Source organism: Besnoitia besnoiti (assembly GCF_002563875.1).
Source record: "Besnoitia besnoiti strain Bb-Ger1 chromosome Unknown contig00015, whole genome shotgun sequence".
In the NCBI taxonomy this organism is placed as follows: domain Eukaryota; phylum Apicomplexa; class Conoidasida; order Eucoccidiorida; family Sarcocystidae; genus Besnoitia; species Besnoitia besnoiti.
Genome location: NW_021703917.1, coordinates 425,448 through 453,050, shown reverse-complemented (window position 1 = coordinate 453,050; position 27,603 = coordinate 425,448). Strand labels below are relative to the sequence as shown.

The 27,603-nt window shown below is 56.1% G+C and overlaps 3 protein-coding genes across 3 annotated transcripts; 1 reads left to right on the top strand and 2 right to left on the bottom strand.

Annotated features, from left to right (window-relative positions):
- Positions 1-1,912: 1,912 nt before the first annotated feature.
- On the top strand, positions 1,913-12,617 carry BESB_027710 (elongation factor Tu GTP binding domain-containing protein; the record flags this gene model as incomplete). Its single annotated transcript, XM_029361445.1, has 12 exons — positions 1,913-5,434; positions 5,877-8,698; positions 8,917-9,210; positions 9,463-9,523; positions 9,881-10,075; positions 10,404-10,646; positions 10,926-11,088; positions 11,221-11,675; positions 11,805-11,873; positions 12,015-12,185; positions 12,293-12,380; positions 12,484-12,617. 12 exons carry the CDS (start codon positions 1,913-1,915, stop codon positions 12,615-12,617), a joined length of 8,217 nt encoding a protein of 2,738 aa, XP_029215345.1.
- A 172-nt stretch (positions 12,618-12,789) lies between these two features.
- Positions 12,790-14,340, bottom strand: BESB_027700 (uncharacterized protein; the record flags this gene model as incomplete). The annotated part of the gene is made up of 5 exons (XM_029361444.1): positions 12,790-12,919; positions 13,653-13,823; positions 13,882-13,949; positions 13,999-14,193; positions 14,257-14,340. The coding sequence occupies 5 exons, from the start codon at positions 14,338-14,340 to the stop codon at positions 12,790-12,792; spliced, it is 648 nt and encodes a 215-aa protein (XP_029215344.1).
- A 4,728-nt stretch (positions 14,341-19,068) lies between these two features.
- On the bottom strand, positions 19,069-24,528 carry BESB_027690 (uncharacterized protein; the record flags this gene model as incomplete). Its single annotated transcript, XM_029361443.1, has 5 exons — positions 19,069-19,129; positions 19,489-20,474; positions 20,893-22,686; positions 22,999-23,435; positions 23,877-24,528. 5 exons carry the CDS (start codon positions 24,526-24,528, stop codon positions 19,069-19,071), a joined length of 3,930 nt encoding a protein of 1,309 aa, XP_029215343.1.
- Positions 24,529-27,603: the final 3,075 nt, after the last annotated feature.

Below are 27,603 nucleotides of genomic sequence, written 5' to 3'. Positions count from 1 at the left end.
GACAGGAGAAGCCCTTTCCTTTTGACGGCGGCGCGTTTCCGTGTGGCTACCGGATCTCTATTTCATTCGGGCTTTTACTATTGGGGGCAGCCGCCGTGAGTTTCTGAAGAACCCCGTGAGCTGATTTCTGGAAAGTGGAACTTCTGCACACGCAGAAGCAACCGGATCGCGCTTGGCGGTTTCCGGGTTGTGTCAGCGAAAGATAGGACCCGCGCAGCAGGTCTTCGCGAAGGGCACACACGCTGGGTGTGTGGCTTTGGTGCCTCTTTTTTCTCCCGGATGACTAGATGTAACACTTCTAGCTGTAGTAGGCAGTCCAGCTGAGTGGTGGTGTGCTGCAGTCTTAAACAACTGGGTCGTTTCCACTCACCTTAACAGCGAGAGAAAACTGCTACTCATAGGCTAGTCTGATCAGCAGGACATGCGGAGCGTCTGAATGTCCGCAGGGGCCTGCGCTGCAAGCAAGACTCTGTCGCGAAGCCCTTAGCGTCTGGAAGACTTCGCAGCGCCTCATCGAGGCTCGGCCGCGGGATGGCGTCGGTGAAACGCGGGCGCCCACTCAGCGCGGGGAAGGCATCACGAAGGCCAATTCAAAGCAGGCGTGCGCTACAGTTACATCGGGTGCTGTCTATCCACGGGACACGAACGTGAAGCAGCCCTGCGATCCGGCGCTGGGCTGTGGCGCGGGAGTGCAGCCCGACAACCGGAAGCCGTGCGAGTAGCTTGACGCTCACTTCGAACTTCTCGCCCGACTCCGCGAGGGGAGGATCCGCAAGGCGGAAAGGTGCCGGAGACACCCGTCGACGCCACCCCACACATCTCTGATGCAGGTTAACCGGCGGGACGATCTAGAGGCGCGTAGCCGGCTGACGACGCGGGTGTGTGCCCTTGCTCTGTAGGCCATTTGCATGCGTGTAGACGGTACCCAAGGTACACGTTTACTTGTTCCTAGTGTAGACGTATGGTTTTAGCGAACAGGCGTACCTTTTCAGTACATGGAGATGCTGCATTTTCATTTCTAACAGCGAGATCAGATATAGCAATTCATGCATCCGTAGTGTTCACACCGGCTACATATGTACTGATACACGAAGTAATATATATATATATATATATATATATATATATATATATATACTCTGTCCAAGCTGGTTCATCGAGTTAGCTTCGCATCCTTCTTCACCTTGAGAGACGTCTACGCGGCCATAGCGACAGCTGTAGGCCCCAGAAAAAGCAGGACTGAACAGCACATGAATTTGTTTCCTGTTCACCCATTTGGATTTGGTCACTTGTCTGGCATCCTGGCTCGCGCTTTCGCGCAGGGTAGAAGCCTCCCTTGAGCGGTGCATGCACGCCGACAAAATGCCGGTTGTGCCCCGCTGCATGCGATGCTTGGTAAAGGAAGATTTCGCCGCGATGCGTATCACTCGCGAGGATGATACTCCTTCGTCTACTTTTTTCGTGTTTTGTTTCACAAAGGGTTCGGGAGAGTTGCTGTGCGCGGGGCTTCCCTCCTCCCATGGGCGGGACAACGACCGCACATGCGCGAGCAGAGCAGCAGCACTACGCGTTATCTCGCGCTCAACTCCTGCTTCGCGTGGCGCCTCCTTTTCTACTGTCTCTTCTCTCTGTGTTTTGCGTCCCCACTTGGTAGCTGCGGATGTTGACGTTGGCGTCGAACGCCTCGAATCGGTGGATTCCTGTTGGGAGCTTCGCAGTCAGCGCATGGCCGCCCACAATATGCGGCGCAGCGAGCGCTGTAAGTACATGCATTTGACATGTGCTTCAAAGTGCCTGTTTTCGGTCTTCTATACACATGAGCGTCGTACAACAAGCAGGGAGAGATGCGTCCTGCTCTGATGCCGAGCATGTATGGAAACTCACTCGGGTCTTCTTCCTCGGCGTCCTCAAGATGCTGACAGGGCGGTGCCCTGGCGCGCCCTTACTTAGGCGGGCAGCGTCTGCTCTTCCACGCGCCTGGGAGGCAAGAGGGCGTGGTCTTTTCCCCTTTTCACCCAATCCTGCGTCGTATCCATCTTCTCCTTCTGCTCGTCGTTGCCCTCCCCTCGCCTCTGTCTTTTCTTCTCCTATTTCCTCCGGCGTGCAAGCGCGTGCCGCGCCCGCTGCCTCTTCCTCCTCTTCGCTGCGTGCGACGGAGGATGCGCCTTCTCCAGTTGTCCTGCCCCCCTCTCCACCGTGCGCAGGGGGGCGTCACGCCATCAACCCTCCAGGGACACCGGGCTCGCCGCTGTCTGGGATGCCGCGCCCCATGACTCTCTTCTCAGCTGCCTCGACTTCACCCTCGCGCCGGGCAGCTGTATGCACTTCCCTTGCACAGTCGTTTATCTGTCGCTTTCTTTCGTCGTCTTTGTCACTCAGAGTCAAGGGGGCCTCCACGCACATGTCGTCAGGTTTTCTTTCCCATTCTGCTTCGCAGTCGTTGTCTTCACCGCGCGTGTCGCCCTCCGCCGCCCGCGACGCCTTGTTTCCGTCGTCAGCCTCTCTGTTTCCTCTGGCGCCTCCGACTGCTGCGCACTCTCGAGACCCCGAACGCGCCGCCGCCGCGTCTGTTGCAGCGATTGTGTCGGGGTCCGCTGCCAGGAAGTCTTCCCGCGCCTCGCTCGCCCCAGTGTCCTCTTCGCCGTCACTGGCTACCTCTGCCAGCTCGCCATCGTTTCCTTCGTCCGCGCCTCCGAGTCCGTCTGCTCACTTTCTCTCGGCACGCGTGCGCGCAGGTCGTTCAGAAAAAGCCTCTGAGTCTGTGAATGCGCATGCCGGGACTGCAAACGGCCATCGTCAAGCGCACCCGTCGCGACCGGTCTCCCCCTCTTCGCTCCCTTCCCCTCCTGGCGCAGCTGTGCCTCCGTCTCTCTCTGGGCGCTCTCCGTCTCACGCGTCCTCCCTTCATCGACGCGCGCCTGCCGCCGCCGCCGCCCATCGCGCCGTGACGCCGCCGGCGTTCGCGTCCGCGTCCTCCTCCTCAGCCACCGCCTCCGCCGCCCTGCTTCCTTCGCCCGTGGTGGCACGGCCCCGGTCTCTGCAGAGACCGCGGATCGTCTCCTCGCATGCAGAGTGGGAGTGGCGGAGGCTCGAGCGAGAGCGGGCGATGCAGAGCGCCAGGGCGTGGGAGTCTCGACGTGGAGACTCCGACGCGGAGAGCGGCGCTTCGCCCGCTTTCGGCGCAGGAGCTCTCGATGCGCCTCGCAGAGGCGCCCGCAGAGCCGCGGGGAAGGCGGCGCCGCAGGCGGCGCCGCAGGCGCCGCCGCAGGCGCACGCAGATTTCTCGGACGCTGTGAACGCGACGACGCATGCAGGAAGGCGCGCGCCAAGTGAACAGGCTGAGAGCCTGCGGCGAGGCTGCGAGGGCGTTGCCCAGAACGCGGGGGGGGACCGAGACAAGAATGGAATAGGAGCTGAAAGCAGCGGAGAGGAAGGCGAGGGAAAAGCGCGCCCCAAGAGTTTGACAAGCGTGGCTGCGCGACGGTGGAGGGCATTCCTTTCTGTCTTCTCATTCTCTCAGGCCCCACCTGCGGCACCTTCCACAGGATCCTCTGTCGGCTCACAGCTTGCGTCGTCGCGTCCCGGTCCCGCTTTGGCTCCTGCCGCAGACTCTGTGCCTTCTCCGAGAGGCTTTCGGCTGCGTCACGGCCGAGAGCCTTCTGCAGCGTCGTCCTCGTCTTCACACGTGCATGGCGCGGAAGAAACGGAACTGCAGAGAAGTTCTTGGTGGACTCGCACGCGCCGCTCTGTCCGTTCGGTCAAGTCCCTTTGCTCCAGACCTGCGGCGGCGACGGGCGTCGAGGCGCCCGCAGCAGCCGAGACAGCCTCCCCCTCACGAGTGAGCACAGAACAGCCTTCTCTTCTTTCTGGCTCTCACGCGCCTCGATCCTCTGCGTGTCCGTCTTCTCTGTCGGCTGCTTCCTCGAACTCCGCCACACCGTCCTCGTCGGACTGTCGCGAGCCATGGGAGGCGCCTGCTGGTCCTGCCTCTGCTCGTTTTCCGTCCTTTGCAGTTTCTTTCTCAGCTCTGTTTCCTCTCTGGTTTTCCGCGCTCTCCCACGCCTGGGCTGCCTGGCTCTCGTGTGTGGCGTCTGCGTTCCGCGCGCTCGCAGCGGCGTGGCGCCGTGTCATTTCCACTTCTCCGGTGGCGCGTGCGGGGAGTCCACAGGGACGCGCTGCGGCGGAGAGCCAGGACGAGCACGAGCAGTCAGATGCTCAGAAGGAGCGGGTTACGGCGTTGCTCGAAGAAGCTCGTCTGGCGGCCGCGCGGCGCGCCGAGGAGGCTGAACGCGCTGCGGCGCTGCGGGCTGCTCAGCACCTGCAGCAGTGGGCGAGGCCGCCCAGTCGGACTTTCCGCGAAATTCGCTGCCGGCTCTTGAGGCAAGCGGGCGGGGCGGCGGACCCCGGCGGGAGACTCGAACTGGACAGCGTGCGCGAGTTAGAGACGCAGCAGATCGTCTTGGCCCTCGCGGCCGCGCATAGGGCGGCGAGGAACCGCCCGAGACGCCAAGAAGGCGAGGCGAGTGAGACAGTCGAGGCGAAGAAACTCGGTCAAGCTGACCTGAGCCAGGCGACTTTGAAGACGAAGGCCGGGGACGCGCCAACGAAAGACGGAGACGGGGAAGTCCGTCGCGCAGGCGGCGAGCAATCTGGAGGCGTGGCGATGAGGCACACGGCTGCGGGCGAGGCGCCTCGCACAACCGCTGAGGAAACAGATGCTGCGGAAAAGGAGACACGTGAAGGGCGGCTGAGTGCAGAGGAGAACGCAGCGAATGCCGGCGCTCTCGAACATGAGCGAGTGGGAGCGAAAACCGCAACAGCACTTCAAGGCGCGATTTCCAGCGACGCAAACGCATCTGAAGGTGCGGACTACGAGCACAGCGGTAAGGAGATGTCTGAACTGAGCTTGCGCGGCGGCCTCAGGGCAACCGACTCAGAAGTGAAACAGAGCGTCAGTCGGGAGACTGGCGCACAAGCCGCCGCTGAGGCACCTCCTGCGCCTGCGCTGGACGAGACGGCTCCTTCCGCCGGCTCAGCAGAGACGCAGCTTGCGCCAGACGAGAGTGTGAGCGGCGTTGAAGAGCGGCTTGAAGCATCCGAAACGCACAAGAAAGGAGGAGAGCCTCTCGCCTCAGACGATGCGATCCAGGGGGCTTCAGGCCGCGACGACGAGAGGAAGTCTACGAGGGAGATCCAAAACGAGCAGGTGACAGAAGGAGCAGACAACGGCGGCCTGCTCTTACCAGCTGCACTGCGCCTAAAGCCGGGTCAGATTCTATATGAAGCTGCCCCGAAGTCCGACGTTGCGGAGGCGCTCTCGTCCCCGCTGCCGTCTCTGGATGAGTGGATTCGGCGGTCGTCGCTGTCTCAACAGGAGGGATGCTGGAACAGCCAGCAGGAAGCGGCCACAACAGCAGGCATTCCCGGTCTGCCGGTAAGTGTGAGTGCACGAATGGGGGAAGACTTGTTGCGCGGAAATTGAGCTTCGCTGATGTGCTGTATTGCGTCTTGCATGCATGCCGCGGAGGCTGTAGGCTTGTCGACGCAGGTACCGACACACACTGCGCGGTTGCCGTCTTGCCTGCCTGCTGCAAGGCGAGAGTCTGCTTTCCATCACTCCAGCCGGGTCTGCGAATGCCGCCGTGACTTTAGCCTGTTCGCGAGGTCTCACCTCCCGGGCGTCAGGAGGAGGCTGGATGCTGCGCCTGTCTCGTCACGGTGGGGTGCCAGAGCCCGGCTTCTCGGTTTTTCTCCGACTGTGTTCCTCTTACTTACTCCAGTTCTTGTGGCCGAAACTGACACCGCATGCTCGTCGTGTGCGTGTGTCTCCACGCCTCTGTATGTCCTTTTTTCTCTTTCTCGTCTTTTCTGCACAGGGCGCGTCTCTTGCGCCAGCATTCCTAGCCGCCGCGCGGCAGCGGCTCGGTTCCTTTCACGCAGCGGCCGCAGCTGCGAAGCAAGAAGCCGTGAAGGCCCGCCAGGCGGCAGCCGCTGCTGCAGCCGAGGCCTTGACGCTTTCGGTTCAGGCTGAGCCTGCGGAGTCAAGCGCGCTCGGCCGTTCGAGCGAAAGCGGCACAGAAGATGATATCTCTGCTGTTCACGCCCCGCTGCTTCCGGCGTCGAATCAGATCAGCGGCTCGCCAGGATGCCTCTCAGAGTACGGCACTGAGGCTGCCGCAGGCCAAGACCCAAGGGAGGCCTCCTCTGGAACAGCCGGGGTAGGCGGGCACGCCCCGCTCGCGCGGAGGCGCGTGTCCTCGGCACCCGCGACGCTGTCGCCCTCGGAGGCGATGGACCTGGCGAATGAAAGGGCCGCCGCTGCAGCGGCAGCGGAGGCGCGAGCCTATGCTGCGAAGAAGGCGTTTTTCGTCGAGGAAGCGGCTTTCCGGGCTCATCTGATGGAGCAGCAGAAGCACCTTGCTTTGAGGGTCCCGCCACCGCCCGAGAAGGTGCAGAACCAGTTGGAAGACGAAAGAGCGCGGTTCGATGCTGCGCGGCACGGGGCGACACCAGGGACGCGGAATGGAGAGCCCCGCGCGGAGGGGAAATCATCGGGCGTCCTGGCGAAGGTTCTGGGTCATGTGGAGCCGTCAGAGTCGTTTTCGGCTAACGAGGGAGGGAGGCAGGCCTGGAACGACCTTGCATTTCCCACAGTCTCGCTCGATGGACAGACTGCCCGTGTGCAACGGAGTGCTTGGGGACCTTACCCTTCGACGCCAGACACTCCCGTCTTTCCGCTGGCAGCCCCCCCGGGCTCCCGGTGGGGCGCAGCGGCTCCAGATTTGCGGCTGACGGCTTGTCCTGCCTCCGCAGGGCTCCAGCGACCGGGAGACGAATTTGCAGGTGGCCCTGCTAAGCCTGGACAGTGGGGCGGAGAGCCGCGCCCGACGCCTGTAAACAGCGCGTGGAGGGCGGCGCCGCATACTGGGACAGGCCCAGGTGGCCGCTTCCCCTTCGCTGTTCGACCTCCGCCGCTTGGCGCTCCACAGGCTCCTGCGTCCGCCAGCCCGCTCTCGCCACTGGGCGGCCTCATGTGGGACCCCCGCGCGCCGGACATTCGCTGGCTCAAGCAGCTGTACGGAGAGATCCACGCAGTCAAGGAGGTGACCAAATTTTATCGAGGCGGTCGCGGCCTCAGCTGCGTCGAGGAGAGCAAGAGGGCACTCGGGCTTATTCTGATGAGCCTCAACGTCGAAGTCTCCATGCTGCAGTCGGAAGTCAACAAGGTGGTGACGCATGTGAGACCGGCAGTGACGAGCTGGGAGCAAGTTTTTTCAGCGGCTACGCGGATGATACAGTTCTTTGCCCATGACACGCGCTTCGGGAAAGACCGCTGCCTGGTTGTCGTCAGAGAAGCAGGTGGCATCATAGACGATCCGAGGATGAGCCAGGCAACAGCTTCCAGCGGCTCTCTCGCAGAAGGCGAAGGCAGTCAACCCAGCTCAAAGTCCCGCTTGAAGGACACCCCAGACAACGCGAATTCGGCCTCATCGAAGGCCGCAGAACTTTCGGAGGCGCCAGCCTCGAGTTCTCCGCCTTCCACGCCCTCGTCGGCGTTGCCCAGCGGCAGTTCGTCCATATCGCTTCCCCAGGCGCCTCCACACTTGCACCTGTCACTGCAAGAGCCAGCGACGCGAATGGAGGCCTTGCTGGTTCACTTCGACGTCGTCGGGCGGTTGCCTCCCGTTCTGCTTCCGGGCCAGGTGGAGCCGATCGCGGTCAAAGCCTTCTTCAGCGTCCCTCGGTTCCTCAATGTACTTCGTAGGGATATTTATACATTGAACTGCGTCATGCATGCCTTGAAGCGGGAGAACGTGTGCACGTTGGATGACGGATCCTCGATTTCGCTGTGGGATCCGTTTGCAGGAGTGTCGCGTCGCCCGTCGCAGGAGAGGCGGATGGCGGGAGAGAGGACTGGGAAAGCCCAGCCAACGAAAAAGGGGTCCAGGCCGCCGGAGGCGAAGGCCTTGGAAGAGCCTTCCGCACAAGAGAAGAACCTGGCGCTGGCGAAAGAAAAGGAGATGGAAGAGGATGCAGCCCAACAACAGAGCACTACCCCTCCGGAAAGAAAACAGGCCGACACGACTGCGTTGCTGCTTCAGTCCATGCAGCGTCAGCAAGAGGAGAGACGCCTTGCAGACCTCGAATCCTTTTCAGAGGCTTCAAGCGAAACAACAGCCTCTCAGCACTGGTCGCGCTCTGGCACGCCCTCCGGAGTGTCGTCGCCTGATGATGCCTCTGCGGTCTGGCTAGCAGAGGCGTCCACGGAGCAGCTCCAAGGCACGTCTGCGTTGAGCTGGGTGGAGCGGCAAACCCGCACAAGAAAACTGGAGAGCAAGAAGAAACAAGGCGAAACACAGCGGTCTCCAAGGGAAGGCCAGGAGAAACACGCCCTTCACGTCAACGACTTGACAATTGAAACCTTGGCGCGGCACCTAAATGTCCCTGATGCAGAAGTCCTAGGAGTCGCCGCGTTGCTTCTCGAGGGAACGCCCGGAAGAGGAACAGTGACGCTGACCACGAGACTCGATGAAGACGAAGCGGAATTCCTCAGCGACGAGCTAGGAAAGCTTCACTGCCTACGCCTGACGCGCGGCGAAGCGCATGAAGAACGAGGAGACTACAGAGCTCCTGCTGTTGTAGCTGTTCTTGGGCACGTCGACCATGGGAAAACTACACTTCTAGATAAGCTTCGAAGGTGAGGAGGTGCCGACAGTGAGAACCAGGGCGCTGGCGCACGTCATTTTAGGTCTTCTCAGGTCAATGGCGGGACGTGAGCGAGACCCACAACAGACGAAACACCGACGAAATTCCCCCCAGGGTTATCTGGACTGTTGTTTCGTGCGTTGAAAACATTTACATATGTGCGGCTGTCTGTCTGCCTGCCTGCTATTTCCTGGTTTTCGTTGCCGTCAGCACCCATGTGGCGGAGTCCGAGGCCGGAGGCATTACTCAGGCCGTTTCTTCAGGCAGCCTTCTCCTGCCCTCTCAGAACCAGCGACTGACATTTATCGATACGCCAGGTCATGCAGCTTTCGCTTCCATGAGGAAGCGGGGAGCAGCTGCAACGGATCTGTGCGTTCTCGTCGTCGCAGCTGATGAGGGTGTAAAGGCGCAGACACTGGAGTGCCTGGAAATTATTCGAAAAGCTGGCACGCCGTGGATTGTGGCGATGAACAAGATGGACAAGCAGGGTGCTGACCCGGAGAGGTAAGTCGCAGGTACAGTCAAAACGGTTGCTATGGAGGGCCAAGAGATCCACCTGGTTTTCGCTCTGGGGCCTCGTCAGTTTGCCTCTTCAGCTGAGGACGCGATAGCTTTCAGGTTCAAGCCTGCCACAGAAACAGGCGGATGACCGCCTGTGCGGGACTTTTTCAAGACGGGGCAACCAGGGGTGACTGTTCCATTCCGATGGCGATCAGATGTGTCAGCCTGCTGTTTTCTTGCGTGTCTGTGCCACAGAGTGAAACAGCAGTTTGCAGATCTAGGTGTCCTCAGTGACGACGCTGGAGGAGACGTTCCGGTAGGAGCCTCGGAGCGTGTTCACTTCATCACATTCTTCAGCGGGACCCGTAGACTAGAGATGCTTCAACTTCCCTCTTTTTCAAGGAGTGGGCTGCATCTTCGCTGTGTGCCGTTCATTCTGCTGCCTTTGGGAGCTGTGTCGGGGTTCACACGGGCGAGAGCTCGTCGGGTTATCTCACGTTTAATACAGTTTACATCTACAGAAAATAACGGCTCCACCCTTGTGTTACTTTATCTTTTGTCCACGTGAGTGCTTCCCTGCATCTCTTGGTTGTGTTTCCACATGTGCAGCGGTGTTGGGTCTACCTTCACGCTTGTCGAGTCTCTGTCTTGCGCTCGGCACGCGTGTCTGCAGTTCATCCCCATCAGCGCCAAGTCAGGAGAAGGCTTGGACCAGCTTGAGGCAGCTCTCACTCTCTTACAAGAAGACATGCCGCACTTGTATGGGCGGGGTCCTCCTACACAAGGTAGCGGCCCCACCAATGCCCGGTCAGCTAGAGGCTACGTGCTCGAATCCCGCGTAGACAAACAGAAAGGGAGATGCATTCAGGTAAGCACTTGATGCAGCACGCCATGCAGCTTGTCTACCTTCCGGTGTTTTCTCGATGCAGGACGTCTCCGGTGTACGGCTCAGCCAGAATTGCAATTGCAGTGTGGTCAATCCGCTTGCCACGCTGTACATTTCCTATAGCAATAGGGCTCTTCACACACAAGTGCCCATCCAGTTATATCTGTTGAGGGAGACATCGCTGCCGAGAGCTTACTGTGCAAGCTCACATAAGGACCCTTGCGCAATCAAACGTATTCCAACGTAGGTGCCCGTACGCAACAGACACACATTTTGCATAGGCGTCGACCTACTTTTCATGCGGATGCAGGTGATTGTACGGAGTGGCTGGCTCGAACCTGGGAAATGGGTGGTAATTGGTCGCAACGCTGGGCGAGTCAAGAAGATCTGGCGAAGCGGTGAACAGGTCGAGCTCACAATGGCGGGCCCGAATGAGGCAGTAGAGATTACGGGCCTTGGCGACTTGCAGGCGTCGGCTGGCCAAGCATTAGTCCAGGCTACAAGTGCGCAGCAAGCGGCCAAGTTGGCTGGAATGGTTGAGAGGCTGGATCTGGTAAGACAGACAGCAGCTTACGTTGTACGAGAAGAAGCGCAGCCACATGCTTCTCCTTGGCGTCCCTGCGGTACAGACCTACGTGAACACGCACCGGTCGGTGCACCTGGAATTCAGCTGCCGAAAGGATTTTTTTAATGCGACCAGTGCTAGCGGAGATGCTCGAGGATGCCGGGCTTCTCTCCCCTATTCGTGACTGCCAGCCCGGCTTGGCGGGCTGTTTTTTCTCAGCGCTGAGTAGTATTCTGAGTCTGATGGCGTTTTATCATGCGTTTGCAGAGAAGACAAATGCGGCGGGCTGCAGCAAGCACTGCAGAAGCCACAAAGTTCGCTGTTGAGGATCTGGCTTTGAAAACAGCCTCGACCCTTAGAAGAAAGCAGCGAAAACTGCTGAAGTACAAACAGGCTGTCCAAGACGTCAAAACAGGTGGCGAAACAGTAGGTGGCTGCTTCGCTCACGAGATCGGAGTCCCCAGATTCATCGCGGCTTCATCGAGAAACTGGGTGCAGTGTTTTGCGTCATCGTGGCTCTATGAACGAACGTCCGCGATACTGCATTGTTTTCAGGACGAAGATGAGGACGCCGAAGAGGATGATATGGAAGACTTGATCACTACCAGGCACGCTGTCGTCGAGGGCATTCCGCAGATTGGCTTTGTCATCAAAGCAGCTGACCAGGGCAGCTTGGAAGCAATCCTGCAGTGGATCGACACCTTTAACGAAACTGTTAAGACGGCAGAACGCCTGCCTGACGCAGTCAGAGGAGCTTTGAAAACCGCTGCTGCCGATAGGCTGCGTGCGTTGGCAGATCAGCGCAGGGCCGTCGACTTGACTGAGGAAGTGGAATCGGAAGAGCAGCCGTCAGAAGCACTTGATGAAAGTGAACGCTCTCTGGTCTCCAGGTGGCTGCCGTTGTGCGTGCTTCACTGCGGAGTGGGGCCCATCAGTCTTTCAGACGTGAACAAGGCGTCACTGACGAATTCCTTCATCCTCGGATTTGGCGTGTCTACTTTGGACAACATCGACCAGGTGAGCTACGATGCGGTCGGCGGCTCGGGTGACTCAGTTGTGACACATTGTTGTGACGGTTGGACGGGCCGTTGCTGCTGCTTGAACAGTTTGCATAGCGGGTGTGCGCGACGTTTTTCGGTGGTGCAGGTGGTTCACGAGAAAGGCCTGACAGTGCGGAACCAGAACATCATATATCGGCTCTTTGAGGATATTGAGGTACGCTGGCGAAAACGTAGCGCAAGCTTCTGTGCCCGCGTGACGGAAGACAGAACCAATGCACGACGATCAGCGTGTTGTGAACTTGCGTTTCTGTCACAATCTCGAATCCTCAGGGCCTATGTTACTGCTTTGTTTTAGGCTATGTACGAGTACCACTTCGGCTCAGAATTCGTCTACAACCAGGTTGGCCGCGCCGTGGTTTCCCGAGTGGCTACGTTCACGCTAAAGCGAAGCAAAGGCGGCGTTCAAACAGTTGTCGGCGTGGACGTCAAGGAAGGAACCCCCTCTACTCAACACTTTTACACTGTGGTATGGAATTTCATGGCGCTCTCCGCCTTCACAGTCAAGATGTTGCTGGTGCTGGGAAGCTCGCCTGCGAATAAGCTTAACACGTTGTCTGTTTTTTTTTGCTGCAGATTAGAGATGGTCTTCTTGTTGCTGAGAATCTTCAAGTCAAATCCATGCAGAAAAACCGACAGGATGTCACATCGCTGCAAAAAGGCAGTAAGTCCTGCATCGGTCAGAAATGGTATTAGCCTTGGAGAAGCGCATTTCTGTGCTGCCGCTTCACATTTCCGTGTATCGCACTCCTTATTTTACGCATCAGGCCGGCTGGGGGCTATTATTTTCGACTCTGATTTCGACGATTTTGAAGAACGTGATACAATATTGGTTTTTGAGAGAAGTCAGCGACTTCCTCCAGAGTTCATCACATCGCGACGTTATATCGACTCCGCGTAAATTCTGTCTGAAGTGGTATCGCGACAAAGAATCCTCTCTGACCACGCTTGGACGAATTGTCTGCACTTGGGTGTACGTGAGTACCCGTTCGGGCAACGAAAATGCTGCGGCATGGTGTTATCAACGACCAAAGATGTTTCTAGTGGATTTACAAATGAGACAACCCGTCTGATTATTGGCCTTTGGCGTATGCCATGAACCTCCGTTGAGGACCAGGATCGAACGTCTCTCTTGCTGTGTGGGTACTTTGCGGACGCCCGAACTTGTAGGGGGAGGGCGGCGCCGCTTCTGTGTTGTCGGCTCTGGGCAAATAACCAGCGAGATACGTGTCTCATTCGATGCAGAACGCGATGTTGGTGATTCGCATTCACGGCCGGTCGTATCACATTCAAACGTACAAAGCAATGACCGGTCTCCGATGTCAAGTTGCTTAACGCCTTATTGTTGACAAGACGAAGAGGGTACTTTCAATACCCTCACCCATATGGCATCGGGGCTCCATAAACACGCCGCTGGAAACCCTAGACCCTAGCGCTTGTTCTTCAGGCTCGAACGGATCTAGTGTGCGAATGAGGTCCGGTCACACGCGATGCCATCCTCTATGCTGGCAAGGTGCGCCTCGTCTTCTAGGAAGCCGAGTTTTGTCTTTTGCTTCAGTCCTTCGACAAGCGCCCCAATACAGTTTTTGACACCGAGATCTGTCCGCACATCGCCGTAGATGGCATAAATCTTCAGTAGAACGCATCTTCTGAAAGCCAAAAGTAACCTCTGATTTCGGCTGTCATGCCTCTGATAGGTTGCACATCTAGTCTACGTTGCCTACCCGTTCATCGTTCTGCAGGTTCTGCACCCGTGATCCGACTATCCGGAGGAGAGCCTGTTTCTCCTCGAGGCTCAACCTAGCCGGCTGTGGCCAAGCATACTCGTCCGGTTTAGGCGGTGACTGGAAATGCAATTTAGTCTTACGGGCACCATGCCCTTCTCCTTCGCAAGCGCTGCTAGGCAGCCCGACATGACTGAACCACGTACCCTCACTCATGAACCGGCGAAGGAAAAGTATGATGCGTACGTGTTGCGCCCTTCTCCAGCTCCTTCGTGACCACAGTGGACCGTTGTCGCGCGGCGTGCGTCTCGCCTGAACTCTCTGCGAGACACCCTTCTCCGGATATCATTGTCGACATCAGTGCATTCACGTTTCGCCGCAGGCTGCAGGCAGCACCAAAAATATTTTCCTGATGACTGGTAAACTGAGCCTCGCGCTCACCTCGTGATATGGTGAAGCGATGCACAAGCGAGGCCTGCCTTCATCCACGCAATTGCGAAGACAAGGTCCTACACGATAATGAAGCAATCGTACTTTCATCTCGACTGACACCTATACCTGTTTGCGACGTAATGCCTTCTGCAGGCGTGAGCGGGTGTCGTTTGTGTTTTCCGCCTGAAGATTACTCTCAGCTGCCTTGCGCCCTAGCTCTGCGTCTACGCTTAGCAGTTTCTGCTGCAGCGAGAGTTTACGGCTGCTGAGCTCCTTCGCTCGTCCCTCCAGTTCTCCATTTCTGGCCCGTAGTAGCCGCAGCTGTTTTGACCATTCGCACTGAGTGGACCAGCTCTGCAACGGTGACCGTCAATTTTAACGTACTTGTTCGCCCATGTCTTGACCTTGTGATGACAACGCTTCGAGTTTTTCACTAATTGGCCCTCGTTGATAGCTACCGCTGTCCATGTTTACCAATGCCGGCTTCTGTACCGTAGATTGCATTTTTACGCAGCTCGCTGATATCCAGTTTGAAGCACATCGCAAGGTGGGTGCAGCACTTGGGGAATGTTTCCCTCTCTTCCGAGGCGGCGGGGAAAAATCCTACAGCCTCAACGATGTAACTACACCTAGTGTAAGGATACCAGTAGGAAACTCCGACTGAAGCAACCAACCTCCCAGCCTGCTCACAACTGCCAGAGACGCTCGGGAGAACGGTGAGTTTGAGGGTATCTTGATATGCCGCCGCCGGACTGCTTCCTTCATGTAATGAAGGAAACGTCTTCGACGGCATGCCTCCCCCATAGATGCGCATGTCTCGCCCCTGCGGCAGCAGCGGAGGCGTGCTTACCAGAAGCCCCCAGGACTCCCGTCAGTCGCTTGGATGTCGTTCGCAGTGCGGTTGTTTCGGACCCGGTACTGTCGTGTTCCGCTCGAACGCGTGACTGCATACTGGAAAGCCGCAATACCGACACACTATCTCCCCGAGAGCGTACTGTGGTATCGCATCTGAGACGCGTGTACCCGTCGAGGATACAAGCGCTGCAACATACCGCTTTTACCACTATTCAACTGGCATGAGCATCTTTCGCCAGCTTGCCAACTGTCGCGACGCACGAAGCGGACCGCGGACTTCGCACAATGCGGTGCTGCCCGCAGCTCGATACAGAAGACAGACAGAGGGCGGTTAATGCGAGAAACCGTATCTCTTCTGGGGCTTCTACGGATCACTGCGAGTGCACTCTGTTTCCGTGTGACCCTCAAGCCCTATCCATTTGGGCATTCTCTTGAAAGAAGACTCATACCTATAGAAAGTGAAGTTGCATAGCAACCGCCAATAGTTTGCATACGAAAAGCAATGTCGCCTCGAGGCAAGGGTACCTGTGCCTGAACGTGGTTACCGTAGTTTGAAGATGCCGAACCCATGCTGCGTTGCCCTTCTGATAGCATTTGGTGGCCCTCAAGCTGGTTCCCTGCGATGGACGAAGATGACGCACCACTCTCAGGATGAAAGAAACGACAGTGTGATAGTGTGTAATACTCATGTGTAGCCCGTACACCGCGTTGGTCCGACCCTTCACATGTCGTTTATCTAGAACTATTTGAAAATGGCATTATTTTCGATGATGAGGATGCAGATGGCCCGACGGTTAGACCCTGAACACCTTTACTTCCCTTAAATCATCAAATCTTCCCTGGGCGACGGCAGGGTGCGTGGTTGATGTCCGGACGATGATTACCACGCGCCGGTGGAAATGCCAAGGAAGAACTTGGACGAGCTCCATCTCTGAGGGAGGGGCTGTGTACGATGTGTTTGGGGGGGACTAGCCTTCCCCCCCAGCCGGCCTATCGGTTGTGTAAAGGCGTCTGAGGTTGCACGATTGCCTTTCGCCTCCGCAGAAACCGCGTCATGTGGTAACGCGATCGTGGACGTGTGTAGGGTCTAGGTATCACAGCCGCGCGACACCCCTGAGGCTGCCAAATTATACGTGGAACATTTGTTTTTTTGAAATCGCATAGAGATTGCGCTGCGCCCTCGGGGAGCCAACGGATGAGAGAAGACGGCAACGAAGCATCTATGTTACCGTGTTTTTGAAAACTGAATTACCGACGAGTTTCTGCTGCAACTGTGGGCCGCAAGACAGCTCTGCGTTTGCGTTGCGTGGAATCCCATCCGGCCTCTTGACAGCACCGCTCTTTTATGGAGAGTTTGATCATACAGACATTTTTCTCCCGGCGGGGCCCCTAACTGGTGAAGACGGTGGATGCGGAACGGCTTGTTACAGTGCGTGTCTAGTGCTCGATGGCCGTCGACAGAAGCTCGTTGGATCTCTGAAACTGACGGACGCGACATACGGACGTCAGAAAACAGAAGTAACCTTGACTCGCCGTTGAAAAGATGTTTGAAGAGCTGCTATCCTGTGTTCTCGGAATTACTGCGGCAGTTCTCGGCGTCCTTGCTGCAGGTAAACTATCGGTGCGACACCTGAGCGGTAGCAGTCGCGCTTTTGGGCTTTTCATGTTTTGCAAACGTCTCAAGTGAGACGTTTTCTATGCCAGTATTTGCTTAGGATAGTGCGCATTTCAGCTGGAGTGGCCCTGAGACTAGTCATGCAGGCGGCGGATGAGGCCGCATTCATACCCTTCTGGACAGTGACCATGTGATGGTGGACAACGGCACGTATGCTCTGCAACTCTTTTATAAGTTGACTTTAGTGGAGACTATAACAATTTCTGTGTATACAATCCTTGCAGACAGGGCTGCCCGTAGAGAGGAGTGTCAAGCATTGATATGGCACTTACTGCATCACCATCCTCTGAGCTACAATGCATCGTGAGACACACACCTTGTCTTTCCTGTGCGGGTGATATGTATGCATATACATGATGATGCACTCATACGTGAAGACGCCTACACGTCAGCGGGCAACGCTGGGGCCGTGTAATAAGGCGAGGTACGTTGCTCCAAGCCCCTTATACATGATCCATATCTTAATATCCATATACGCAACTCGCCTGCTGTGCATTGATTGTTTTTGCGCTCTGCTCAGCGATGGTCTTATTCCCAGCCAGGGTCTGAAACACTGATCCCGACACACCGTTCAAGACACCGGAACCAACGCTTGCAATAGGATGGACGACGACACGCGATGGGGGCGGGAGGGTGGGCGCGGCCGCGCTTCTGTTTTCCTCGTCGAAGACGGTTCACAACCAGCCGACAGATGGTTTCAGCCCACTTTCCTGCTGACGGTGCCTGTCTTCCTGGTGGCAGACGTACGAAATGATGCGCATGAAGACTTGCAACCTTTGTAGAGCTTTGCGGCTATCTCCCCCTGCACAGATGTACTTGCGATGACAAATACGTCTACAGTGGGGAGACTGAAACCGATCCGCTGACTGCTATGCAACCACATGTCGCTTCCGTTTCATTCGCGCATCATGCTGGAAGGTGCCGTTAGTGACGCGAGCGTGGCCTTCGGGACTGCGGATAAACTTCAGCGGACACTGTTCAACTACTAGCCCGTTCACTAGTGCGTACACGCCGGAACTCTGGATCGACTGGGGAATACTATCTGACGCGGGCTGCATGTTACAGAGCAGTCGTGAAACGTGGACAGATGAGTGTTATTGCTCGTAGCAGTTGGTACGTCATGGGGCGTGATGCGTCGTGTCGTTCAGCCCGTGAAGTGCATGCACTCTAACGGCGATGAACATCTGAAGGAAATATTGTCATGCTGCCCCGAGCGAGGAGTGGTCGTGATATGCTGGCGGCTGAGAGTCCATAAATAATCCCATTGCTGACATTGCAGCCGCCACCGCGTGAGGTCGATGTAGCAGATGGCGGGGAAGTTCAAGCTGTCCAGGCAGTGGTTGCCGAAGCCGGCACACACACTCCTCACGAGGTTGTACTGGTGTGTATTCTACCCATCCAATCAAATGCTCCTGCACCTTTGTCTGACCTAGTACTGCGCGCGCGAGGTTCGGCAGAAATAACCCGTTGCTGTATCAGATGGGAGGTTTGTAGAATGCGGCAGGTGGCCATATTCTTGCACCAAATGCTACATCTCTTGTACAGCTTCATAGCGTTTCCGATTGACTGCCGAAGCCAACGCTATATCTATTGACACAGGACCGAATTGTACTGTGCCAAATGCTTAACGCTTGATGCTGTTAGCATCTCACACTGAGAAAAAGAACATCTTGCGAGCTTGGATGCCGCCACGTTAAATCCGCTTCCTTATCCCCGGCTAATGTTTTAGCAAAGGAGGTTAAGGTGCAACGTCTTGCCCAGCCAAAATGTTAATAATGCAGCCAGGTTGTAGTATGCAGCATCGACAACCTCAGTGCTACCTTCGTAAGAAGCAGCCGAACCTATGTACCGACGATCCCTACCCCTATGATCAGCACACGCCGACTGGTACCTATACACATCCACTCCGACACCGTAGCCATATCAGCTGTGACGTGCGAGGCAGTGCATTAGGAGCGCGTCTGTTCCGCAGCACCACCTCCCCCCCGCCCGCCATGATATCAGTGGGTAAACCATGTATGAAACCCGCACCCGCAAGGCCACCACCACGCCAACCGTGCGACTCGAGCGGCGTTGGCAGCGACCTCCACCCGAAACGAATCTGCGGCCCGGAGCGACCATCACATCTTTATAGACATACGTCTGCAGAACAGTCGCTTTCTCGCGATCAGAGTGTAGACGGATTCGTTACGCGTGTGGCCCTCTTCAATTTGCTTAGCAGAGTGCACGCTCTTCACAACAATGCAAGCTTCTTGCCGCGTGCACGGCGACAACTACGATATCGTGGACCGCGAAAGGGTAAACGGTCATCTGCCACATGCTTGAGCTTCATAAGTACTGCGTCACACACGCGCTTAAACACGTGGAGAACTATCTTCGTTGGGCACCGTCTCTCGTACGATAAATACGAAAGAGAGATCACCGTTCGCACGTGTCTGCGGACGATGAATAGCCTTCCTGCCACACTATCTACTACCTACCCTCACAACAACAATCGGGATCCGCTCCGGGGCTAACATGCCCTACTACGACTGACGCCCCGAACAACATGGACCACCTCTTCACTCCCCTCTAAAATCTGGCCGCGTCTCGGTTTCGCCTCTCGCGCTACTACCACGTAATTCGAAGATTCTTTGAGGCCGCCACCTACAAAAAGCGGTAACCGATCATTCAACTGTTGATGCCGACCCCAGCAAGTCGAAGTATGAAGTGTAAGCGTTGAACGCCCTGTACAAATGCACACAAAAAAACAGCAAAGAAACAGACAAATGACCTTTCACAGGATTCTTTTCCACCGGAGCTACCGCACGACCATCATTTATGGGTACGCATGACCGCTACACACGTCAATTCACACACCATGTTGTCCATCTTCGTACCGCGGAAAATTCTGGCATGACCGTAAGGAGGATCCTTATTTCTATGACTTGGTATTGTCCGAATGTGACGGCGGTGAACTGATACGGACATCCGGCAGTTATATGTTCTTGAAAAACCTGTCTCCACTGGACTGCGAGTGCCAATCCCATTCTGAGCTTCCCGTGCAGCACACCGCCCCCCCAAATATGAACACCCGGATTCTGTACCGTTCTATCCAAGACTTTCCCTCCGACACCTCCTTCGATTGCGACTGCTTGGCCAACGCATCTCTCTGCCTATATGGAAGTGGCACGTCGAACATGTGGAGTGGGACGCACACTCCTTGGGGACCGTCCACGTGGCCCCCAGAGGACCGTCGGCGGCCACAAACGCCGCGTGCCTTGTCCATCATATGCTGCGTTGCTCGTCTGGAAAAGAAATCTGCAGCTGATTCAGGAGTAAGGCTATGGCGCCCCCGTATATCCAGCTCTCCAGCAGCGGCATGGTGACTCAAAGCTTCACTGATGAACGAGCCCAGCTTTTGGTAGAACTCCTCTTCGAAGAAATCGAACACGCCGGTCTCTTTGTCTGGTGACCCCGCCATCTCCGAGAGCAACTTAATTACGCGACTTGAGCTTGCCTCCTCCTGCTCGAGTTCTTGCTTTTCTCTAGGACTCATGGTTTCTAAATAGGCAGTTGCACGCTTCCGCGCCTCTCTTTCTCGTTCCCTTGCCCTCATGCGTTCAATTTTTGTCTGCCTTATCTGTTGCCGAAGCCGGCGCTGCTCAATCTTCGACTCTCGCACAATATGTTGTTCTGTGCTCTTCCGCCTTGCGACGTGTGATGACTGCTGCGCTGAGGAACGAAGCCATCCTCCACCGAAAACCTTCCACCGACTATCTTCGTTCTCACCCTTCACCGTTTTGTCAAGCCCTTCATCCTCATATGTGCTCTCGGCGGAGCTGTCACTGGTAACGCTGGACACGTCCTCGGAAAACACGTCATAGTCTTCATCCATATCGGAAAAGGACTTGCTTAGTGCATCGGAAGCAAGATCCTCTGACGAGGAACCTCCGTCTTCCACAGCGATGCTCGCGCCTCGGGCAGCCGTGCTACACCTCGTCGCATTTCCAAGGTGTGGTTTCATGTGCAAATACAGCTCGCGTTTCATGAACAGCAGGGGGCACGATACTTCTCGGATATGTGCAATCGCCTGCAGCACCCAGACAAAAGCGTCCAAATAATAAAAGCGATCATATCGCAGCCGTCCGTCTCACTCCTTCACAACATCCCACCACACGGACCGAGCTTTGCGTCCAGGTATCACTTCCCCCGGCGTACTGGATGCCTCGTCAATCCAAGTCCAGGCGCCCTCTCGCTAATAAGCCCACAAACAATACGAGGAAATGCTGGTGTCGGTATATACAAAACAAGCTTGAACCATACTCCGTAATCCTAGGCATTCATACATATGCAGGAGGTCATCTGTCGCGGACACAAGCACGACGCCGTGAGCACAAAGTACTTGGGGCAAATATTATTGTAACATGCCTGACAGGAACCCTGGATACACTTCTTTTTGTCTGGCACATACAGACGGCCCACACCCTGCCGAGAAGGCAACTGCTTACTTGCTTTATCCCGAAGGCCGCTGGAAGCTTCTGAACAATTTTTTTGTCTTTCGCAAGAGTGAGCTTTCTCCTTTCTTCAAGGGCTGCCTGCGCGATTGCTGCAGCGCGCCCGCCTTCTTCGAGTTGCGGGCCTCCTTCGCCCACGAGGCTGCCAGAAAGCAGCCGCGTCAAAGTACTAAGGAAAGGGTTACTTGACCGTCCGTCCTCCCACTCGGTGCTGTGACCTGATGACGAGCCAGATACAGTGCTCGTTAAAAAAGAGAAAAACGTCGAGGCTCCACTTTCTTCCTCATGCTGGGTATACCCTCTTGATAAGCTGTCTACCGCAGACTCTTGATGGCAGGGTACAGCACTGTCCGTGCCGCCGCAAGCTGTATGGCGCCCCGACGTGGCGTCCGCAACTTCTGCACGCTCGGCGGCGCTCTCAATAAAATTGGTCTCGTCCGCAGAGGTCCTCTGGGTCTCTTGCCCTTGCCTAGATGTATCGGCGTCCTTCAGACAACCCTCTGTGAAAGCTGTCTCTTCAGAGGAAATGCCTTCATGGCCAAGCTTACGCGCCAGACCCTGCTTGGCACTCGCCACCTGCGCATCTGCCGAAGCCACGGGGTCGGTTGAAACGTTAGCAGCATCAGTAGGAGATCTGCGGCTGGCGAGGTTGCGGTCTTTCTGGCAGGAACCATTTTTGCCAGGGACTTCGGTGAACACAGGCTTGCAGGCTTCATCCACGGCCCACTGAGGATTCCCACTATATCGAGATTCACTCCTCCCACCGGAATCCTCGGGCAGCAAATCTTTCCTCCTTGCAACCAAGTCCGTAGGTGCCTCACTAGGGAAGGAAAGGCCAGATGCCGTCGTCCCCTTAGACAATCCAGCATACTGCTTCGATTCGTCAGAATGCATAGAGCAATCACCACGGTGCTGTTCTACCTGCCTGCTGCCAGTCTCGGGGCGGCACGATGACTGCGACGCGGCGGAACCAGCACCCGCTGTCGCTTCGACCTCAGCACCAGCTGGATGATCCGGCTGCATGTGTTTCTGCACCCCTCCAGCAGCACCCTCGTTACACCGTGAGAAAATCGGTTGCATTCCACTGCAGCGGCCCGGTGGTGCTCGGTCCCTTCCTTCTGCTCCACCACACCCCGCTGTATCGCCCTGTCTTTCTTCTTCAGGTACCCTATCGCACGACGGTGGAGCCGCGTCCCTGGTCAATCCCAAAGTTGCTCTAGATAGCTTTCCAGCCTTGTGGCTCAAAGAGCTCTCCACACTATCGGTGCAACTCACGCGTCGGGGGAAACTGGGATCATGCGATTTCCTTGGGAGGGATCTCTCAACCGCCGAGACATCCGGACAGTCCGTACCAGATATGGTTCCCCCAACATTGCCCTCCACTGCAGTTTTTGGTGACTCCTGTCGTAAAGAACTTGCAACACCAACACGGGGGAGAAGCGTTGCTTCTGGGAAAGAAGTTGTCTGGAAAGATGCTGACGAACAGGACACATCTGTTTCAGATGTGGAGACCGATGGGGAAGGATCTCCGCTGCTGCCACCCGGCAGAGAACTGAGAAGTGTGAAGGTCTCTGGAACAACGACGTCCGAACCGCGTTCACCTCGGCTGCCTTGTTGAGAGTTGAGAGTAAACTTGAATGGCAACGATAAGTCAGAGAAGACTTGTGATTCAAGACCACCTCCAGAGGAATTCTGGGTACCGAGCTCTGGGACAAGAAGAGGTTCGATGAGAATCAGCCCGCCGAAGGAATTGTTCCCGTTGAAAAAAAGATCTGCAAAACTGCATAGCTGGCGCACACAGGGGACCGCGGGGAAAATACGCGTGCGGATCCAGGCATGGAAATCTGATGGCACTTGGCATAGTCCTCGCAGCAAGTTCTGCTCCGTGAGCATATCAACAACTACTGAGCGGCACTGGTCGCCCACTCACTATCATCACTGCCAGCGGCAAATCCGCTCTGGGCTATGGTGACCACGGATCACCTCAGTTGGTAAACCAGCCTCTCCTGGTCAACGATCAACAAGAAACGCATGCGTCAGCGCTCCAGGGAAACTGCGAAGTGAGGTCACGTGTGCGTGCCACAAGCGTACCCTGCTTACCTCGATGACCGGTCCTGCAGCCAGCTTATTTGCCGAAAAGAAGACACGCTGTGGTGGCACACGGAGTTGCCGCAGAACAAAGGACAGAAGGCAGCGAAGACTGACAAGAAGCTTCGCGTTATCACCATCGCAGGCAGTGGCCACGGCTGATGACAGGGTTTTGTCTTCGTCGCTTTCGCCTCCCGATGACTCGCGCCTTTTTCTCATATCCACTCTATTGTCTTTTCCATCGTCTGCACCAGAAATTGTCACACCGGTCGATCCTGGTTGCACATGGTCTTTGTCCTGTGAAGCGGCATCAGCAGAGGCAGATTCCTTATTGCTGGCCGAATGGACATTCGGAGGCATAGAACACGGACTGCCCCCATCAATTGACCCCTTGTTCGCCACCGAGGGAGTTGGCGCAGCGCTGTCGACAGGCGTGCAGACGCCATAGCCTGTGGAACGGACAAACAGCAGCACGCCTTTGCAGATCAACCTCCTTACAGCAGACACACGCAGACACTCAACAAGTACTGATCCACCTGTGAATCTGTAGCATTAGCCCGCCACGCGCTACCCTTCCGCTTTCTGCAGAAAACAGTGCCAGCCAGGAAGGCTGCGAATCGGACTATTAACACGAAGACCACTTCGTGTCTCCGTTGCTCTTCTGATTCCGGCGCGCAGAAAAGCACAAAGCACGGGACGGAGGATGGTCAAGGTGTCACGGACTGGCAGTATTATTGTCTCCTTTGAGGGCTTCGTGGAACTATCGCCCTCGTTCGATACATGTTTTCCATTCCTGAAGAAACACCACTGAGCCACTAGTGCGTGTCATGAGGCAGCGTGGAGCGGCCGAGGCATCACCGATATGCTCGGTTGCCAAACTGGCTGCGTACCTGGGAACTCCATAGCAAGAACGTTCAACTGAAGACGCTGGTGCACGGTTCTCAGCATAGGAGCCACAACACCTAAGTCTTCATCGAGTCCATGGACATGTACAAGCACCAGGTCTGAAGCAGGCCAACGGTAGAAGAGGCATGGGATATAGCTGTCGAGCGTCGAGGGAGCTTCATTTGACGAAGGGACGCTTTCCAACCGCTTCCATGCACCCGCGTTCGCTGTACTGTTGACTATGTCGTGGCCCCTGGCCGTTGGTAGGTAGCTCCACCGCCTTTGCTTATCAGCCAATTTCGCCGATGCATTCGAGGACGAACTCCTTGAGCTGGCAACGCTAGAAGATGATATTTCTGGCGTGCGAGGGCTCACACTGCCACCGCTGCTGGTTGGGTCACGCAAATCTGAGTCTTCAATATCCTTTGGGATGAAACACAGGACACCCCTGAAATCGTGACAGCAGTAACTGCTGGTGAGTGGCTTCCTCAAAGCACGGGTGATAACCGACAACTCCGATGCCCGCTCTGCCTCCCTCTCCGAAGAGCCTGTCTCGTCCAACACGCAGGCTGAGGCAGATAAGCTGCGTCGGTCAGAACAATGCGAAGCCGCACCATTTTTCGTTTCGAGACGGAAGCTCTCCTGCCCAGCCTCCATCACGAAATCCTCTCGATGGCAAAGACGCGTCAAAACTTGGTGTAAAGTGTCGAGGGGGTATCTAAATCAGAGGAATAAAAAACAGCGCTTTCGCCGATGCCACCGTGACGCAGAGGGGCTCGTTCTGCTCTTCACCGCGCGTTCACAAACCCGTTATATTACAAGCTGCCGCTCAGTCCCACGTGCGCCTGGATGCACTGGTACGTTTCCCAAAACAATAAGCTCCCCGTCTTAATCATCAAACAGTCAACGAGTCACCTGACGCAGGTGATGAACATCGCGATACACTTCGCATGGTCCTGAAACACCTGTAAAGCATACCGAATGGCAAGCCGAATGGCGCCCAGTCGCTAGTCCGCTTGCTAATATCCCATCTCCGACGACAAGCCAAACATACCTATAAACCAAATGATGGTGCCACCGCGTTGGCCATTGATACATGCAGATCTCGGCCTGACAGGTGAAACGAACGAAGACCAATGAAGCGCTTGCCCCGCAGACAGGAACCACAGAGGTCAGCTGCTGAGACACTGAAAACCTGAGGGCTGTCGAGCATTCGAATATAGTGGCAGCCACCCGTCTGTGCCCCCCCAAAGAAAAAGCGCTCAGCTTCGTGTCACAGAGACTTAATCTAGCAAGCAACGGAAGCCATTTCAGCCGCCAGAACGCTGTCGCGCTCGGGAGTTCGTCGTGACGCCCGGAACACAAGAGAGTGTTTCAGACACTGCAGTTTCGTATGCTGACAAAGCAAACGCCGTCAATATCTTCATTTGATATCAACAGCACAATTCACTAGGGGTGCTCCCTGCTTCACCTACCAATGTTGTGCCTTCCCGTGAATGGCCCCGTCCGCGTCATCGAGAGAGCTGCTCTACGGAAATTGCGGGGTATGGCCTGTCTCTAGAGCAACCAAGCTGTGCTAGAAGAAACGGGAGCCTCCAATCCGCAGAAAATAAAGGAAATACGGCAAAGAAAAAGAGGGCTACATGCGCCGTTATATCAGACAGGAATGTAGTGCCTCAAGAGGGAAAGCTGGAGGGCCGCAACCTCTCGAATTGAAGGGTCGTGCTGCCCACACTAGCGCTGCACCACACCCTCCTCTCTCGCCCTCCGCAAAGAGGAAGACATTGAGCTGACTCTGAGCCACAAAGAAGAAATTAAAAGATGACTGCCAGGGCAACCAGGCGATTGCACGATTGCTAATTGAAATTCTTCGCTGCATCGACGCCCCGCCACGGCCGCCTCAGAATTTCTCAGCATCTCGATGCGGCCGGGGAGCTGGCTTGCCTGGCAGTGCATCGGTATTAGCGTCTCGACCCCTTAGCTAGCAAGCTTGCATGCCACTCAGCAAGTCTCGAAAACCACACTTGAATCACCCGTTGCAAAACCCTGCGGAAAGGGAGGTCATTTACGGATCACCTAATCCGACAACCTGCATTTTCCCGCTCTGCATTGTGCAGCGCGTTTTGCTCGCAGTTGTTGTCTGCACACACTTCGACAGCTCCCCCCTCTGCTGTTGACGCAGCGGACAGTCCTCCACCACTGACACCCATTAAAAATACAAGAGACTCGGCGCTCCCTTCTATGTCTCGCTTCTCACTGTGCTTCTGCCACCTTCTGTGGAGAACAAGACCGTGTGCGCGCTACGTGTTTCCCAGGGGCATGTGCGCCTGTCTATCGTGAGTCGAGCGACGCAGCTGGCAACGTGAGACAAGTCATCGGAGGGGGCTCTCGCACCCCAGTGCTTTTCTCCAGCACTTGTTGAACATACCCAAAAGAAAAAGGTGGATGCTTTCGAGAGCCTATCTCTGCAACTCTGCTGGGAAGGATACGCCAACGTGCACTCATGTGCCCTCGTGGACGTACACGCTTGCGCGGACTAGTTGTGATGGCCAAACGCTGTCATTCACTGAATCACGGCTGGCACATACGGCTTTGTTGAGCAGACTCTGGCATATTGTCTAGGGCAGAATGGTAACCTGCATTTACCTCTGAAGACACCTCAGGGTAATCTCAAGGGAACGTCTGCACATGCGTCCAGGCTACCGCATTCACCGTCGTGGAGGCCGAGCAACTTAAGAGCACCCACGATCGACGACATCAAAAGAGCTGACCGCCACGGTCGGGATCGTCTACGGCATACAGCATCTTCCCAATTTCATCGTGAGGTCAACTCAGTTTTCACTCTGCAGGATCAGACCATGCTTCCTGTAGGCGCCGTTGGACGAGAGATTTCTGCTCTCGGGCGTCCGTACGGACCTTCCTCTGACTGCTTCCATCGACAACACTGCTATATGGAGTGGATCCACGACACAGCTTCATGCGTGGTCAGCATCTATTTCTGGCGAGCAGTCGATTCAAGCTTGCAGCATGCAGAATAGTCGAGTAGGGTAGGGCTCGTTTCGTTATCGCCGAAGTGGGGAGACTCAGTTTTCCACGGCCCAGCGACAAGCCGTCGGATGGTTCAGTATTTTGGGAGCAGCAGGGGAGCAAAAGTGAAAATAACGTACTTCGCACCGCTAGTAGTAGACTGGCCCATTGGCAACACAACAGCTGATTGAGGCTTGCGTGAGAATCTTAGCTTGCACACTCAACGAGCACGGGCGCAGTTTCTCACGACAACCTCACTGCATTCGGCCCATGGATTGACCAATGAAGAAAGACTGTCGGTTCATAGTGGTGCCGCAGTGGACGATGCTGCAAACAGCAAGTTCGGCCAACGGAAGTTTTCCTTTGTCGAGGAGTCAATGCCTATTGCACACACAAGCCTTCGGCGTAGTCTATAAAATCGCGAGAAACGCGGCCACCGAATAGCTACCGTTCATTCTGTAAAGCAGTTGCGTGCGCATGTTGCCCCAACTATTGAGACATTCATCGAGAAGTAGGGCAGAGTCCGAAGTACCTTATTCATCCGTCTATTGTCGCACGAATGTAGCACCTGTAGCGATCATACGGAAACAACACCGTCACAAGTGAAAAAGGAGCATCTGGATTTGATTCCTTCTTGAAGCGACGAAGGAGCCGTGCAGACGCGTAGCAATTGGGGCAGAAGTATCCCAGCATCACGGCAACGTC